Raw genomic sequence first — 19,440 nt, 5'->3', positions numbered from 1 at the left:
AAGTGATACTGTTACTAAAAAAATATTATCTGCTTATATCTTAATGAAATGTATGTTCTCTAACCTTTTGTATTCGAGAATATGTCTTTTAATCGGTCAATTTCTGAATCAAATGTATATTCTATAACTTTTTGCATTCTTGAATGATTTTTATCGAATTCCTCCTTAATGAAATGTATATTCATTTGTAGTTACGTCTGTTCTTATTTTTCTTCCTGATTTTCATTGACGAAGCGTGTATCTGACATTCACATTCTTTTAAAGATAACTGATTACATATGGTAAATAGTTGTATTCCGGTTAGAAGAAAATAATTGCTTTAACACTTTTCCCTAAAGTTAGTCGACCTGAAGATACCAGTATGTTCTAATTCGTGAACTCAAACGAACATAAATTACCATAAATTACTCACAACCTCAAAATACTGGAATTGGGCGTGTCAGCTATATGGCGGCAGTCTGTAAATAATCGAGTCTGGACCAGACAATCCAGTGATCGACATGGAGAACATCGATCAAGCGATGTGTGCGTGCGTGCGCGTGTGCGTGTGTGTATGTGCGTGTGTGTGTGTGTGTGTGTATGGAGTGTATGGATAAATGCTACATAAATAGGCTGTGGTCGACAAAATCTATGACAAATGACAATTCCTATGATTCCATTCCTTTGCAGACAAGAAGCTCTTCCTTTGTCTCATGGTCATCGTGGTGGTGGTTGTGATGTTCCAACAGAGGTGGCAAAACAGTTCTTTAAGAAAATACCTTATAGTCGACCACATTCATATGAAATATCATGCTGAAAACAGGTAGGTAGATCTGACGCGTCTGACACTGCAACGAAAGAAGTAATTTCATCATTGATAATACTATTATCACCGTATAAAATCATTGGTTCACATACCGTCCCTGCGGTTGTGTAGCAAGTATCAAACACTGACATCTTTGATGAGCTGTTGGGGGTCACTGCTTCCTAAAGTACTGTCGGAAATAGAAAAAAACTGTATTTTCTCATTTATCTCTACAATTTATGTAGTTGATATGTGCAAGTGTGAAATATCTGTTAAACTAAATTCGGCCTAACTACAGTCTCAGTGGTAGGGACATAGGAAACGGAGAAAAGGGGCTTTACTGAGGAGAAATTAGTGCAGAAATGAGCAATGCGGGGTTTTTCTAAGTCCAAAACGAATTATTTGGAACAGACCATGGCTTTATGCAAATTAGAGTGCGACGATATTGTATTGCAACGGACACTTTTTAAATGCCCCCCCAAAAATTGAAATTAGACGTAGCTTCATGATAAACGATAGCTGGCGTAAAAAATAATAACTTTCATGTTAAAACTATTGAGGATGTAGCTATCATGGAGTCTCACTGTCACTATAAAAAGAAACAGATAGGAGGGTTCGTCTCAAAAGCAAAACCTGGAGGGGTGTCGCAGACGATCGTTGGGGTCGGGCTAGGGGATAGAGTTATCAGCTAAGATAAAATAATCCTTTAGGGCAATTATAATGGGGAAGTACACGGCATGTCATTACAATTTACAAATAATATCCAGTCCTATCGATCTTCGCGATTTGGTGGTCATGCCACCTATATATCTTGAGACATTTAAAACGATGCGTTTCTATGGTTATCAGGTATCATACTCTTTTACATATGTCAACATAACCCTTATGAAAGAAAGACACGTAAGATGTTAATCAATAAGTGAGACAAAGTCAGCACACATGAAAAAGCACAAAATATCTTTGAGATGCCCCCTTGTGCCTGTAGGCAGCACATGCATTTGATGCCAGGTGAGTCGACGGTCCGTCGTCATACCTGGCTGAGCGACCTAATTGCCATCTATAGTCTGATCTATTGTTTTCAGCAGCTATTTGTGTATTTTTTCTAAGTTTTGCCCGATTTTACGAGTAAACATGCTTTTCTGGATATCCTATTACGCATCCCACTGAACGCCAAGTTAGGCCGAAGTGGGTTATTTCGACATATGCTATTTGCAGTTGTGTAAATTTTAGGGACACAGAGTAACAGCCTAAAAACATTTTTTTTCTATTTCCGACAGTACTTTAGGACGCCATACTTTATTTATCGGTGGATGTTGACATTCACCTTCCTGTTACTGTACTGAAATCTCTGTTGATAACAGGAGCATGGTGCCGTTCCAAAACTCGATCTAAGCCCTAAGGTGATCGTAACTCCAAACTTAAACATGACATTGTGGGAAGGGAGCCTGATCGGAGGTGTCGGAGTTTGTAGGCGAATTACAATAAAACAAATTACTCGTTATGATCTGCCAAACATACGAGCAACTTAATATACTTTGTGTCAATTAAAATTTAATTGTTGTTTTCATGTTTTACAGTCGCACATACATTCTGGCAAATAATTAAAAATACTCACTATAAACATGATTTGTTTCATGTTTTGTTAAATTAATGCTTTTGTCCTCGGTATTTCTGCACAACATATCTGAATATCAGTGCTGAAAGCATCTTTCATTAAGATGCCGTCTTTTTCGAAATTATAAACCATTGACTACACATTCAGATCAGTTACAGTGTCAAGGCCTAGTATATTAAATGCAGATATAAATCTGAAATGAACAAGGTTTAAAAATCTTTAAAGTAATCGATAATATTGTTTCATTCGTAGGAACAAGAAACAGCACAGCAAATGGCTAATTGCGTCGTCATATACTGGTAATGACGTCATCAAGATACCCGGATGGAGAGTGTTGTTACTACGCAACACCAACCTATCACAATCTGTGTGCAGGTAACGTAGTAGCAATATAAAACTATGTTATCTAACGCCACATTATTCCAATATTCCAGCTAATGGTGCGATATGCATTCTGGAACGCCTGTGTTGTCAAACCACTGTTCGTACCAGTGTCATATTGTCCTTATCATAACGAGTTTACATATTTGTCCTCCGCCTCCTTCTATGGGCCTTCTATGTTATTTCAGCAAGTCGATTGAAACCCGATTTGCACTCTCAACTAAACGATCTTGACACAAATGGCTGACGATATATCCGCACAAAACGGGGGTGCGGTCGAAGCAACCCCTCTGATTGGTTGATGTTTGTTAAGGAGACATTTACAAATGATGCTTTCTTTTAAGAAGCCATTGCTAGCAAAAAATCTTACATTTCTTTCAAGTCAAGCAGTCGATGACAGTAAAAATTCCCAAGAATTGATAAAGAATGTGCAGATTTAGCAGCGTTGACCAACCAGAGGGCTTGCTTCGACCACTCACCCGTTTTATGCGGATATATCGTCAGCCATTTGTGTCACGATCATTTAGTTGAGAGTGCAAATCGGGTTTCAATCGACTTGCTGAAATAACAATAAAGAATTGGTAGGTGTCATTAGTGGTGATCGAAAGGCCAATCATCCATGATTATGTTTACATTACGTTTAAATGGATTGCATGCGATGGTAGCGTAGCGATCGGCAAAGCAGGCGGGCAGGGTGCACCGAAGTGTCCGGCCTTGTCATAATGTATTATACAGTGAAGCATTTCTAGTCAGGGGTCATCTCAAAAACAATATTTTTATAAATATTTAACTCTCGCAAAGACACGATGGCCTGTGATGGGATGGCCTAGAACTCACAGGAGACAGATCTTCACATATTAGTTTCTTGCAATCTGAATGGAAAACATTACCAAGATAAAATTCGTTCGAGATCATGTTCTACCCTTTGTGGAAATGAAGGGATGTAATGACAAAATGAAGTAACATAATACCCGCCGAAATGTTTCAAATGTTATTCGGGACTTTTTGAGATGCCCCAAAATTTGTTTTTCTGCCTTTTCCGGCTGTTTTCCACCTTGTGGCGTTTTCATTGCGCCGCCAGTGCCACGGCTGTATCAACGCAAATGGTGGTCACACATGATAACGACATTGAATAACACTTACACCACTTTATGTGAAGCACGGTTGCTATTTTCCGACAGCACATATCCAAACTGGCAGTTGTAGATATAAGCGGTCTTCTTCATATCCGATGTGGCGTTAAGTATTTACACACTCTTCATATCCGATGTGACGTTAAGTATTTACTCACCCTCCATATCCGATGTGACTTTAAGTATTTACTCACTCTTCATATCCGATGTGACGTTAAGTATTTACTCACTCTTCATATCCGATGTGATGTTAAGTATTTACTCACTCTTCATATCCGATGTGACGTTAAGTATTTACACACTCTTCATTTCCGATGTGACGTTAAGTATTTACACACTCTTCATATCCGATGTGATGTTAAGTATTTACACACTCTTCATATCCGATGTGACGTTAAGCATTTACACACTCTTCATATTCGAATTCTTGTAACCGTGCTGGCCACTGCATGAAACCCCGTGCATTGTCTCTTTATGAATAAAATATGCTATTTAGGAAGTGGTCTAATATAGCATGTTATATTTGGGACCGCACTATCTCAGTACATTACAGATACTGGACTAAGTACATTTTTTATTAAGTCTCATTCAGGATTTTAAACGCAGTCGCCAGTATACAAAGTCAGCGATCTTGCCACACACGGTATATGTGATCTGAATAGTTGTCAAACACTGTTTTGAGATCACCAATAAAGTAGGGGAGGTGGCGTAGCCAAGTGGTCAAAGCGTTCGCTCGTCACGCTGAAGACCCGGGTTCCGCACATGGGTACAATGTATGAAGACCATTTCGGGTGTCCCCATCGTGATATTGCTGGAATATATAAAACTAAACTCATTCACTCAAATAAACCATATGTTACATTTTTTCCTTCATCCGACAGATTTCCGTGGTGCGTTTCTCTCAACTCAACTGATCCACACTTGCCCGCTGACATTGTTGATGACGACCTATTCCGCAAGAAAGAAGCTTACCTTTATGCTTTTTCCAACGGAGCCAAACACGTGTGTGTGATAAGTCATTTGAATACTTGTGGTCTGGAACTTGCAAAGAGAATGTTTCACGACATGTCGCAAACAGGACTAGTTCTCATGCGCAATAGAACCATATTCGATGCCCATGCAATACTTCACCCATCACGAAACGCAACAATGTCGTCTTTGAATGAATTTTACATTGATGAAGATGTAAAGCCATTGGTCATGTCGGTGTTTAATCGTCTGAATATGGGAGGGCAGAGCCACCCCCGCGGTACTTCAGGAATCACTTAAACAGCATCCTCCAATATTTCTTCCAGTAGACACATTTGGCTCCCTCAGTCCAAATGTTATGGCTTTCCACTATGAAGCGTTCTGGGCGCTTCCATTATTGAGTGTACAAAACGGAGATTTCATAATGCAACGTGTTTTATCTTATTTGAATGGAAGAGTCGGAATCTATCCATCCCCCGGGTCAATCACAATCGACGAAATTAAACACTTTCTCTTTCAAACGTTTGGTTGAATTACTGCATTCCTGGAATTGTGTAGGCAACCTAAATGTGTTGGAGTGTGTGTCTGATTTGGTGAAACTTTTGAAAGAACATGAACTTCTCACTTCATGTGAAGCACATTTCGTTTATGAATGGCTTGCCCAGCTGCGGTCAAATCAATATTTAATTCCCAAACGAATACACCAAGAAAGAACCTTTGATTTGAAGAAAACTAGCACCTTTGGAATTATCTCTACTCCAGTTACCCCTATTTCTTTGACAAACACACTTCACAAACGCCTGAAAGTTATCTGTCCAAAAACTGACATAAAATGGCCAGATACTTCTATAAGCGATATAGCACTTATAATATCCTTCAACGAACCATCATTGTATGCAAATATCCCATTACTGGAAGCCATGTATCGTCCTTATTTCAACAACATCATTTTATGTGGACCAAACATCAAGGAGTTTACATCCCATGTTCAGAACACAACCTCAGAATTATTTCATATACATGGAGCTCTTCAAGAGAGGGTGGTACTACATGTATGAATGCCTTATTGAAGCTATGAAGCTCAATGTTGATGTGAAAGGATTCTTACAGATTGGAGATGACACTCTTATTAATCCTTGGAATATTTACACACTCTCACGGGACAAGATCTGGCTACATACAGGGGCAGGCGTGAGAATGTCTCTGACGAAGAGGTGACACCCAAATGGATATGGTGGAAAGAGGGTAAACCAAAAATATTAGCCGTTATTGATGAAGTAAGAAACATGTCACTTGTGAACTCAACAAGATCCTTTGCAAACCTTTTTCTTCACAATTATATGAACAACTCTAACAATTTTACAACTTTGACCATTCAAGGCTGTGATTTTATGTACGTACCGGCATCCTTTAAAGAAAACTTTACACGTGTTGCTAACTTGATGTTAAAGCATGATGTCATGGTGGAAATAGGATTTGCAAATGTTGCTTATGGACTTCAAATGTGGAACGATATTCTTTTTGTAAAGGATGGCAGCCTTTGGTATCACAGAGAAAAGTACATTGACCTTTATAGCACCAGAGATGTATTCATACATCCTTTTAAGCTTAGGCATGACCTTTCTAGCGAAAGAGGAAAAACATTCTTCTGTAGCATATATCTCAATGCAACAGCAAGAATACAGATTCTTGAGCGATGTATTATTCATTGACTGGGTGAGGAACTTCAACAGCTGCAATATTCATAATGGTAGAACAATTATAATGCTAAGTTAGAAAACGAGTGTACTTGTAGTTTTTGAGTAAAGTGACCAAACACCGTCACGAAAAGTTTTCTGCCAGACCATACCTGTCCTGGCCCCAAAGGTCGGATACCAAAGAGTTAATAGATATACTAGAGGTCCGTTCTCATACATGTCAGTTTGTTTAATTAATAATTAATTGATAAATTCCTGACCAGGTAAACAAGTTGGAAGTGAATGTTATTTTCCACAAATCTGGTGGGGTTGAATCAAGAAAAGGGTATTTAAGACAATATTTAACGTGAAGTAAAATACCACTGTCTTCAACAATGATCACTACATTTATGTCTGTGCATGTATTTTCAAACAACATATACTCAGTGGCAGCTGACTAAAATCATTTTAGTTTTACATGCTAGTTTTAAACATCATCTGTGATACGCTAGTTATTTTACAGTCCTTAGATTAGTCAAAGTTATTTAACAACTTATATTTTTTGTGTATGGAAAACCTTTCTCGTCCCTATCTGGCTGAAATATTGCCGAGGTGACGTTAAATATTAACTCATTCACTCACCGTGACAGCGATTTGTGTTGATTTGTTTCAGGCAGAAAATGGAAGCGCTCGTAAAATATCACGAGCACTCGTTTGGTTTTTTTTGACAATGAGCGATGAGAGTACTAGAGTTATTCCACTTTGTGTATTGACATCGGGGTAAAAAACAATGAGAAATTAATAGAAGGCTGAAACAAAATTAGACCAAAACGAAGGCGATTCGGGTCCGTCTACGATCGGACTAGCGTCTTGTCTACTTCCTCAGTGCAGATGGGAGACCCGTCAGCAAACATCGACTTATTGCTGGCTTAAAACCACATTTTACAATACTGTGTATGTGTATGTGCGGCTGCTTGTACTAGCCCAGACTGAAGCTAGTTTTATAGTGCTAGCCCACTGAGATACCATGCCGCAGTGAAGCATGAATACCCCACTCAGACACATGCTGACTCCGTGCCGACCAGTCCTTGTCGTACCCATTAATGCCGAGCGCCAGGCAGGGACCAACAAGTACCATATTTTAACGTCTTTTGGTATGACGCGGTCGGGGATCGAACCCGCGACCTTCCGTTCTTCGGGCGGACGCTCTACCCACTACACCACGGAGGAGGTCGATGAATATAAAAGATGTCTGTCGTTATCTGTATTAGTTTCACAGCACATTTTCATTGAACCGTGTCCATTTGTATCAATCGCATGTCCACGGCTGTGACAGTTGTTTACATGTATAATGCATTTATTTAACAAGGTATTGCACTTTCATTATTACTACACGTATTTAGAAATACTACCTAGTAGGGGTACCTAGTGGTTAAAACGTTCGCTCGTCACGCCGAAGACCCGGGTTCGATTCCCCACATGGGTACAATGTGTAAAGCCCATCTTTGATATTGCTGGAATATTGCTAAAAGCGACGTAAAACTATATTCATTTATTCTAATCAGAGGTTACACGTCAGCAGTTCAAACAAAGTCTCCGTGAGGCCAACAGCGTCTCCAGCCCTAGAGATGGTTAAATGGTTCATCTGTCCCCAAATAGGCGGTTGTTAACGGGACCTTGTTAACATGGGCACTGTGCAGCCTCCGCAAAGAAGTTTCTATTTCCTTATCAGCTGTTTCGTGTGTGTGTGTGTGTGTGTGTGTGTGTGTGTGTGTGTGTTACACTACGTCATCGAACGTTTGCATGTACTGTGGTCTAAAGAAACCATTGTATCGTCTACATTAAATGTAATATGTATATAGGGTCTTGTAATGTACAAAAACAGTATCAACTCATCAAAGCATTTATTACTTATATAAAAATGCTTTAAACATCAGTGAGATAATATGGTCTTTTGTTATGCATATTAAAGAGGAACCGCCTTGACCAGAACAATTCCTGTTGGGTTGACAGTCACATTGAACTGACCACTCGGCTTGAACATTCCCATACCGACGTTATCAAACACTTCAGTAACGTTATAGCCGTTCTGATTGGTCAGTGTGATATCGGCCAGGGTCAAGGACATGCGCGTTGGCGTGCCAGCAGAGTTTGGGTTGAAGAAAGCTACTGCATAACTTCCGGGTTTGACCAAAGGCTTCAGCCAGACCTGCACGTTTTGAATCTGCAATGCAAAAAATGCAAAGAAAATATACTTGGATATTACGTGTGTGCATTGTACATATGTACAATTCACAGAATAATACATGGAAGTCATAATGATCATAAATGTGCGTCCGTATACTAAGATGCGTAATGTTAATGAAAACGCATTCACTTCAGATTCTGCATCATGTGACTATTGCATTTGATTCGCTGTTGCCTATTTTTAAAATCAATCTTTTCCATGCACCACATAGTTTTACTCTCTTGTTCAGTGCTTTGTGATCAATCAACCGAAGCCAGTGATTTTGTCGTTGCCTGTCCTCTATATTCGACACCGTCACAAAGCCTCGTCATCTCACAACTTCCTTGACCACGCTACACTTCTCAAGCTAAACATGTCCAGTCAATTCCAAAAATGATATAGGACAACTTGTTTCGGCCAATTACGTTTACGCTGTTGTAATTGTAAACGTTTTAAACATTTCCTACAGTCCTATTCGTATTTAATCAGATCGGGATATCAAGAGTGAGCTTTTAGCAATATTCCAGCAATATCACAGCGGGAGACACCAGAAATGGGCTTCACACATTGTACCCATGCTGGGAATCGAACCCGGGTCTTCGGCGTGAGGAGCGAACGCTTTAACCACTAGGCTACCCCACCGCCCGGGATATCAAGAAGATGATACAAGGATGCATCACTCATGGACATGCTGAGAAATTAACGTGTCCTTATACAGTAAACTACGCTTATAACGAGGGACCACCAATGTTTCTGTTCAGTATAACCCTAGTGTGTTACACGCATTTCAACTAAAATATACAGCAGGTGCCTGGCACCCAAATGCAGCTCGTTACATCCGTCAGTTCGTTATAAATATTTTATATACTGTATATGTATATTTCAATCTGTTCAAGCACTACCTACGTTATACTCCCAAAACTTAACTACTAATGACGAGGTCATTCTGCGAAAACGATGGAACCGAGGGCCCGACCTTGGTCTGACCAGACTGGGGCCACAGGCAGAGGTCCGGGCACACCAGACTGGGGCTACAGGACGAGGTCCAGCAAGACCAGACTGGGGCCACAGAGCGAGGTCTGACATGACGCGACTGGTGCCACAGGGCGAGGTCCAGCCAGACCAGACTGGGGCCACAGGGCGAGGTCCGGAAGACCAGACTGGGGCTACAGGACGAGGTCCAGCAAGACCAGACTGGGGCCACAGAGCGAGGTCTGACATGACGAGACTGGGGCCACAGGGCGAGGTCCGGCCTGACCAGATTGGGGCCACAGGGCGAGGTCCAGCAAGACCAGACTGGGGCCACAGAGCGAGGTCTGACATGACGAGACTGGGGCCACAGGGCGAGGTCCAGCCAGACCAGACTGGGGCCACAGGGCGAGGTCCGGAAGACCAGACTGGGGCTACAGGGCGAGGTCTGACATGACGAGACTGGGGCCATAGGGCGAGGTCCGGAAGACCAGACTGGTGCCACAGGGAGAGGTCCAGCCAGACCAGACTGGGGCCACAGGGCGAGGTCCTGGAAGACCAGGCTGGGGTCACAGGGCGAGGTCCGGGAAGACGAGAGTGGGACTACAGGCCTAGGGCGAGGTCCGGCCAGACAACTGGGGCTACATACAGTGCGAGGTCTGAACTGACGCCCCCCTTACGACAAGACGAGGTAAGGACTGATCGGGACGGGGTGAGGCTAGACCGGTATTGGGTACCTTTGTGTTCATAGATTGACCTCGTTATGTTTTGAGAGTACTATGTCCCTAGTCTTCGTTATGTTGACAAGAACAAACAATTTTCAGTCGGATCCTGTGTTCACCGTTTACGATAAATTTCTTAGCATGTCCACGACATTGCTGCCCATCCGTCCTCCAGTGGTATGTGTGACATAGGTCAAGTGTACGAGGATTGATGAGATCTGTGATGTGGGTAGAAAAACTATTCACTAGGCCTTGAATAACTCACCTCTTTTATCATTTTAGCTCCCTTTACAAGTGGGTCTTGGCTGATGGCAATGACGTTCCTGTTTTGTAGAATGGCCTTGGCCTGTGGTCTGATGGTCCTCAGATCAGCAGAGATGTAGAGTGGGGCGGCAAACATCGCCCACATCCCGAACTGAACCCTCTCCTGGTCATAACTCAGACCAAAGTCGCCGATGACCAGCTGTAACACGATCGGTCGTCAGTCAACATATGGCCATTTGCGATGCGCTAGTCCAGAGCAATTGAAATCGACTCCTGATGTGCTTTTTAAATCATTTTTTGCGCAATCAGATATTGATGTTCAACTACATGCACTCCATCTTAAAATGTTTCATTAAAGAAGCTGCATCAACTTTCTCAACAGCTGTAGTGTTAAAGGGGCAGGTGAGTGAAAAATGGAAGGCCAGTATGGGAAGAGAGCAAGAAGAGAAGAGATATGAACAGAGCTAAACCTATGGGAGAGGACGAAGAATGAATATTGACGTAAAGAAAAGAGAGTTAAACAGGATGAAACAGAGGAAAGGACATTGTGCAAGAAACTGGAAGGAATGAGATTATGCAAAGGAGAAAGAAAAGGTAAAAATAACTGGATGTAATGAAGGTTTGAGTCAGTGAGTTTAGTTCTACGCCGCACTATTCCAGCTATTATACAGATTATTTTAATCCCTGTTTGCACATTATATCTCTCGCTGTAACAGTGAGTGAGTTTAATTTTAGTATACTATTCCAGCTATATGGCGGCGGTCTGTAAATAATCGATTTTGGACCAGACAATCTAGTGATCAACAGCATGGGCATTGATCTACGCAATTGGGATACGATGGTCTGTGTCAACCAGGTCAGCGAGTCTGACCACCCGATCACGTTAGTTGCCTTTTACGACAAGCATGGGTTAGTGAAGATCAATTCTAACCCGGAACCTCACGTTTTGGTGAAGGTTAGAGACAACGACATGGACGATATGTCAGGAATGACAGTGATAAGATGTATTACCATGTCAATTAATGCTTATTCTTCTCAATTACCTCATCTGGATCGTTGAGGGACCCTGGGCCTGATACGGAGATGAAGTCCCCTTCGTTCTGGGCGTAGTGTTGGATGATGCTCAGGATTGAGGTCCAGGTGTCCTCCAAGTCGTTGAAGATCCTCCAGGTGTTGCAGTATTCGCTGTTGCGGGTGTAGTGGGAGTGCTGGAAAAACGCAGGCGCAAAAAGCATTAGAAGAATAAGCATAATCAAGCATATTTTCAAAATATAATTCAGCAGTTTGACAGTAGTTTCTTTCCTAATCTGAAAACAAATGTGGCTTTACTGATGGAGACTCAGTGTCACTGATGTGGTCAAACTTGGTAATATACACCGCACGAAGCAACCGTATTTCCCAGATTTATTCATGCTAAGAAAAGAACGTACCCCTAAATGTTATCCGAGGTCTATGTTTCAAACATTTGAACTATGCGTATCATTTGGCCGCCAAATGTGTACAGATTACCATGAGAAAAATAAATCGTGGCAATATGGTAGGGTTGCATTTGAGCACGATATGTAGGGATAGCCGGAAGTGACGTAGGCGTTTACAACTTTCGTGAAAGTTGTAAACACGGGTAGAGTCATTGACAATATTCCTTCGTCCAAATTAAATACTTTATCACACATGCATTTAATAGCCTCACCTTTATTTTGTAACCGATCAGGGTGTTTTTCAATATGTCTGACGACAATGACAGAGAGAGATGCAGTTCCGTTGGAAAAGGCGCAGTAATACGGAAGTCAGTTATACTGCTTAAAACATAGATTGTTTTGCGGTTTGAAAACCGGTGGTGGAAATTTCAGATTTAACTACCTGGGTCTGGTCTCCATCCCACCATTCACATGTAAAGAGGATAGGTCTGCCAGTCGCGTTCAGACTTTGACTCATTAAGGGGAAATCTGAAACAGGCAATTAGACTTTCACTCGGAAATGGCAAAGAAAACAAACACAGGCAGTAGTAAATGGGCATGGTAAAGATCAAGTGCATGGGGTGGGTTACAAATTGGTTAAATCAATAAGATGATTTACATACGACTTCATTTATCAGTGTTTAACTGTGATGAAGGTTTCATCTAAAACGGAGTCAACATCATCTACACGATGATATTCTGTGACGTCATTCCATACTACGTCACAATGCATGTTGATCACATCGTTGATCAGTTCGAGTTGTCCTCCAGACCAGCCGTGCTATAATGGGTATATTATTCAAAGCGGTATTAAACCCCGAACCACTCACTCACCCTTGAACCACACGGATTGACACAGTAAGTAAGGAAAGGGTATTTTAGAATCTCACGTGACAACGCGTGACCTGAAGAGTATATCTATAATATACACCTGGAAAAAGTGGAATAAAGTTAAGCACCCGCAAGTATGTAAACCGCTAACAGACGCATGTTCAAGTTCAGCTTGTGTATAATGATAATAATGTTTATTTAAGAATTTTTGCAAGTGTACTTGATGGAAAAGTCTCCTAAACACCCTGTGGGAGCATGTCCAGAAGCGAATTTCACGAGTGTGAGTGAGTGAGTGAGTTTAGTTTTACGCCACACTCAGCAATATTCCAGCTATATGGCAGCGGTCTGTAAACAGACAATCCAGTGATCAACAGCATGAGCATCGATCTGCGCAATTGGGAACCGATGACATGTGTCAACCAAGTCAGCGAGCCTGACCACCCAATCCCGTTAATTGCCTCTTACGGCAAGCAAAGTCGCCTTTTGTGGCAAGCATGGGTTGCTGCAGACCTATTTTCTACCCCGGATCTTCACGGGTCTCACGAGTGTAGTTTGTTCAACACGAATCCTGCATGGGTTAGAATGTTCAGTCACTATTCAGTTCAGAAACCAAAGAGGTGAAGGATCGCCCACATTCTGGTCAACTAAGGGTGATGTCAGATCGTGACGACAGATCTGACGTCAGACCCACGAGAAGGCTCCAGTATGAGGACTTGAGACATTGGTCTGACGAAAGCCGATTCCCAATTCATGTAACCGATGGACGCTTGAGAGTATGGAGGCAATGAAATATAGCATTTGCAGCAAAACAACATTCAACCAACTGTTGCCTTTTGGGGGGTTCCGTTATGATGTGGGGGTGTTTATTTGATGATTGTAGACTTGACTTGGTGACAATACTTCGGAATTCGACGGGTGATCAGTCTATGCAGGGAGTCCTGCATCCAGTTGTTGTACCATCTTGAAATTCATCCTCTGTCTACAAGACCCGTATTTATAGGTGACAGTTCTCGTTCAGTGACGGCTTTCATTCAGATTAATGCAGTGACTCACCTGCCCGCCATGAGTCCAGACCTCAACCCTTTGGAGCTCATTTGGGACGACCCGTGAAGATCCGGGTTTGAATTAGGAAAACAACATCATGTTGGCCAATTTCCGGTGTTATTGAGTATTTGAAGCACGGGAATTGCTTTGGAACCGACGGCGTTAGGTCTGTTTAACTCTCTCACTCTCTTTTTAAACATGATGTTTATCGACATTGTAGACACAAAAGTAAACCTAAAGGCCCACATTGGTTTTACTGTCTGCACTCATTGACATCGAGTACGGGTACAGCAGTGAAGTTTCATCAGCTGGCCGTTTTAGATGGTTCCCATGGTAGCGTCTGGAACTGCTCATTTGTGAGGTCAGCAATACAATTGTGTGCGATATTTGTACGTGTCAATACGCAATGAACTGTCTGCAATTTCGGTAATCGATACCAATCAGATTAAAGAACACGGTGACTTTTGGTTTACAATTGATCTTCAGTAACCCATGCTTGTTGTAAGAGGCGACTAGCGAGATCGGGTGGTCAGACTTGCTGACTTGGTTGACACATGTCATCTTATCCCATTTGAGTAAATCAAAGCTCATGCTGCTGATCACTGGATTGTCTGATCCAATCCCGATTATTTACAGGCCGCTGCCATATAACTAGAATATTGCTGTGTGCGGCGTCAAACTAAACTTAACTTACTCACTCACTCATTTAGGACGGGCGACGAACACAATCACGTGTACCGCCTGTTCAAATTCTGCGTTAGAAGCAGCTTTGCACCAAGGATGGCGACAGATTCCTCTGCAACCGATGAGACGACTGACGGGGGTATGCGACGTATGGTACAGACAGTTACTTAAACACGTGGAGGGTACACTAGATAGTGATTGTACAACGTTCATCTCATACACGCGACGTTGCCTGATTCTAACCCTAGCTCACTACTTGTAACCAGAGTGCGAAATAGTTTCCAAATTTTGCTAGCCAAAGCGGCTAGCTATGCATGAAAGTTACTAGCCCACAAAACAATTCATTAGTCCGAAATCTGAATGTAGACACGGGTTTCATCATTAATATGATGAACATTTTTATCAGGCCATAATCGTGCGTTACTTAACAAGTCGGAGACTGGCCCTACTGGATTTTACTAGGCACGGGCTTGTAACAAGTAATATTTTTAACCAAATCAGATGATTTGTGTATTGTGTCCTATCCATTATTGAACCGATGAAGAAAACTGTCTTTTTGTTTTTACTTGTGATCAAGACATGATCTTACAAAGCACATGCAGCTTTACCAACGGACTGTGCGTGCACACCACTGATGTAAGCCGAAACATATACAACTTTGTAAATATTACCGGGGGTTCTTCACGTTTTTTAGATGCATAGGTAGATAGGATTCAGTGAGAATTAATATTCATTCCACAGGTATTTGACATATCTTACGTATTGCCGATTCGTTTGTGTTAGTGTTACAGCCATCAAACTTGAGCAAGTCTAGTTCCCATCTTGCAAACGTCTCGGCGTCCTGCTTCGTGTAGTCCTGGCTCCCAGGGTACCCTGCGCACGTCTTGGTACCGACGTCTTCATAGATACCCAGTTTTAGCCCGCGTGCATGTACCTGTGAAGAGTATTTTATCATCATCAACAGCTGTGCAACTTTTATGCTATTTACAATTCCGTGACAGTGTTGTAATACTTAGAAAATTGCTGATGCGACGTTAAGTACTGTTCACAGTCCATTATCTGCGTCATAGTTTCCAGACAAAAAGGTTTTACCATTTGTTAAACTATTTCATCTGATCAATTATCAGATAAATATCGTGTACGTCCAGTTTGAAATATTTGTTTAATGCGAATGTTGAGATTACGACGCAAAATGTCAGGGCTAAATAATTAACAGTCACTAAATGATCTCGTCCTACCGGGTACCCACTGGCTGCTTGGTGAACGGGGGCATATTTCAAACAGTCACTTGCCTAAGGAATATGTGTAGCATATGTACATCGTACGTCTCAGCTGGGCAGGACCGAAGCCCTATTAGCTGCAGACACGCGCACCCGACACGGGCACCCGACACTGATACCCATCTTTATATGATATGTCACGTGCGAGCCGTGCATAGGTCGACGTGCCACGGCAATGACCCGGTTACCTAAGGACATGATTGTTGTATGTGATAAGAAAAGGTGGAACATTCAAGTATAATCTTGCGAGCAAAGCATTCGAGGCAGCAGGAGAGAGTTAACATGAATTATTTCTTACATAACGAGAGAGACCGAGGATTCCGTTTGGGAACCTCTCTGGGTCTGCCACGAGGTTGCCGTCAGCGTCCCGAGATTTGGAGGGCCAGCAGTCGTCGATGCCGATGTATTCGTAGCCGAGCTCACGGTAGCCCTCCTCCGCTATAATGTCTGCCATCTTCATGAACAACCTCTCACTGAAAGTTATTGTTTATTGTGATAAGTTAAAAATTATAGATCACGTATTAATAGGCGAACATACTTTCTCACCCCCATACTTTCTGCCCAAATCCCAGCTTCCCACCCATCCCCCAACCCGCAGGCCACACCTCACATATACCCCACATTTTCTCACACATGTTTTACCTAACAGACTCAAGGCTCAACTTTCAATACCACTTAGCTTATAGTGACTGAGTGAGTTGGGTTTTACGCCTTTTTAGCAATATCCCAGGAATATCACGGTGGGGGAGACCTGAAATGGACTTTACACAATAAAGGTTGTTTGAATGAGCCTGCAACAAGTGTTGTTGAATGAAGCCTACAATCATGATTGTTTGCAGCGACCTACAGTCATGATTCTGTGCTGAGCCCTACAATCATGGTTGTTTGCTTGAACCTACAGTCATGATTCTGTGCTGAGCCCTACAATCATGGTTGTTTGCTTGAACCTACAGTCATGATTCTGTGCTGAGCCCTACAATCATGGTTGTTTGCTTGAACCTACAGTCATGATTCTGTGCTGAGCCTACAATCATGGTTGTTTGCTTGAACCTACAGTCATGATTCTGTGCTGAGCCCTACAATCATGGTTGTTTGCTTGAACCTACAGTCATGATTCTGTGCTGAGCCCTACAATCATGGTTGTTTGCTTGAACCTACAGTCATGATTCTGTGCTGAGCCCTACAATCATGGTTGTTTGCTTGAACCTACAGTCATGATTCTGTGCTGAGCCCTACAATCATGGTTGTTTGCTTGAACCTACAGTCATGATTCTGTGCTGAGCCCTGCAATCATGGTTGTTTGCTTGAACCTACAGTCATGATTCTGTGCTGAGCCCTACAATCATGGTTGTTTGCTTGAACCTACAGTCATGATTCTGTGCTGAGCCCTACAATCATGGTTGTTTGCTTGAACCTACAGTCATGATTCTGTGCTGAGCCCTGCAATCATGGTTGTTTGATGCAGCCTACAATAGTTGTCTGCAGGAGCTTACAGTCAAGGCTGTCTGATTGAGCCAACAAGCATGGTTAAGTACCCGAGTCTACAATAAAGGTTGTTAGATGGAGCCTACAACTATCATGGCTGACTGGTGGAGCCTACAATCAGGGTTGTTGCAAGAGCGATAAGCCGTGTTTGGGTGCCGAAAAGTACAATCATGGCTGTCCACTACGGTGGAATCATCGATCACTGACCACATGCTCTAAAGAGTGCAACGTGTGAATTCAGGTTAAGAGCTGTGACCACCATCTGTGATAGGCTGGGATCAGGGGCTGAAGGTCAAGACAAACCACTGCTTGTGCCCTTGAACAGCGATGAAGATAAACCAAATATGTAATCCAGTTTGGTATCTGATAGTCATTGATAGGTCATCTTTAGGGTCTGATAAAAGGTCATGATGGATCACGACGCCTCAATGTCAATATGTGAATATGGCAGATACCCTTTGTCTATTTTGCATTTAATTGTTCCATTACATCTTGATTAGATCATTATATTTGCCGAATGTAAGGTATCCAAAGGCCTGTTATAACATGCTTTTACAAACAACTTATTCAGGCAAAATTTGGGTTTCCAAATTGAACTATTTGTTGTTTTAACTTGGATTTGGATATGGGAGTTACAAACAGTGAGTAGTAAAGAATCCTTTATGGCGAACATGAAGGTATTCGGTTGAACAGGACTGACATTCCTCTCTACATTTCTACAACTAGAAATTATTCTTTCTTTGTAGGTACCTTTGGGAGGTATATTGTCATAGACATCAAATGCTGACTGACCACCATTCTTCATGAATGATGATCTAGCGAATCTAATCGCTTCAAATCGCCAGTCGTAGATGGACCAGAACGTTTTTCATTAACGACACATTTCCAGAACGTCAGCATCTGTTAAGTTGTGTTTAGGTTTCAAAGCATCAGAAATATATTTAATCTTCTTTTCATAAAGAGAGAACCTGAAACTGTATGTGTAGTTCAACGAATAATTACTTACACATTTCATTCAGCTTTAGGTAAAAAGAATGATGATCAATTCTTTTATAGGTACAATGTCACACATTTTCGACAATAGTTTGGGCTGTATTGGAGCATATACACTCACTTCAGCTTCCTATTGATGCAATGAAGACGTACTATGCCTAACGCCTTGCCTGAAATCGATAATTGAAACTTCGACGCGAACAGCTTCCAAACAGAGAACACTTGCCATATATGGAATGTAAGCAATTGCTTCGTACATCGAAAACTGTCGCACGCGGTGTTGTCGGTGTTTCTCGAACTGGTTTCAATCACTAGTTGTGCGTAGGATATTCGTAAAGAGCGCTCCAAGGGACATAACTCTATGGGGTTCGCTTGATATAACGTTTGGCCGGTAGAGGGAGCGAGAGTCGATTTAATTCAACGTTGCATTAAGTCATTCGAACATTTTAATTTAATATTGTGATCTAAATGCGTAATTTTTGGGGGAATAACTTCTATGGTAGCTTCCCTGAGAGTTGATAGTTAGTGGTATTGAGAGAAATGCATTATCTAGTTCTAAAGAGGTCTGGTGTGATATAGTGTTTTTAAAGATGGTGACCACAAAAAGCTATATTCTTTAAAGATTCTTTCAGTGACCACAAGGACACTACCCCAGTTACAACACGTACCTGATGCAGTTATCGGGGTCATTGACACAGTCCGTGTTACACCGGAACCTCTCCCAGTCAAGGAAACCCATGGGCGGGGTCAGGGCGAGGCCGTTGTTCAAAGCCCTGGACACCCCAAGGACACTCAACAATATCAGTAGACCAACACCTGCCATCTTCACCAGTCGTAAGAAAGGCTCAGCAGCTCACCAACGACCACTGCCCTTTATAAGCTGTGGCAACAGATAAACGTATCAGGTAAGATAATGCGCGTGACAA

At 42.0% G+C, this 19,440-nt stretch overlaps 1 protein-coding gene across 1 annotated transcript; it reads right to left on the bottom strand.

The window, feature by feature from the left end:
• Positions 1-8,447: 8,447 nt before the first annotated feature.
• LOC124256424 (alpha-N-acetylgalactosaminidase-like) lies at positions 8,448-19,401 on the bottom strand. The gene is made up of 7 exons (XM_046690422.1): positions 19,183-19,401; positions 16,335-16,509; positions 15,516-15,690; positions 12,601-12,686; positions 11,784-11,948; positions 10,742-10,939; positions 8,448-8,782 (listed from the first exon to the last, which is right to left on the bottom strand). Exons 1-7 carry the CDS (start codon positions 19,335-19,337, stop codon positions 8,525-8,527), a joined length of 1,212 nt encoding a protein of 403 aa, XP_046546378.1. The 5' UTR covers positions 19,338-19,401; the 3' UTR covers positions 8,448-8,524.
• Positions 19,402-19,440: the final 39 nt, after the last annotated feature.

The sequence above is a fragment of the Haliotis rubra genome, unplaced genomic scaffold (genome assembly GCF_003918875.1).
Source record: "Haliotis rubra isolate DU_JTF1 unplaced genomic scaffold, ASM391887v1 Scf628, whole genome shotgun sequence".
NCBI classification, from domain to species: Eukaryota; Metazoa; Mollusca; class Gastropoda; order Lepetellida; family Haliotidae; genus Haliotis; species Haliotis rubra.
The sequence above is the reverse complement of the archived record's forward strand: the minus strand, read 5'-3'. Positions and strand labels throughout refer to the sequence as shown.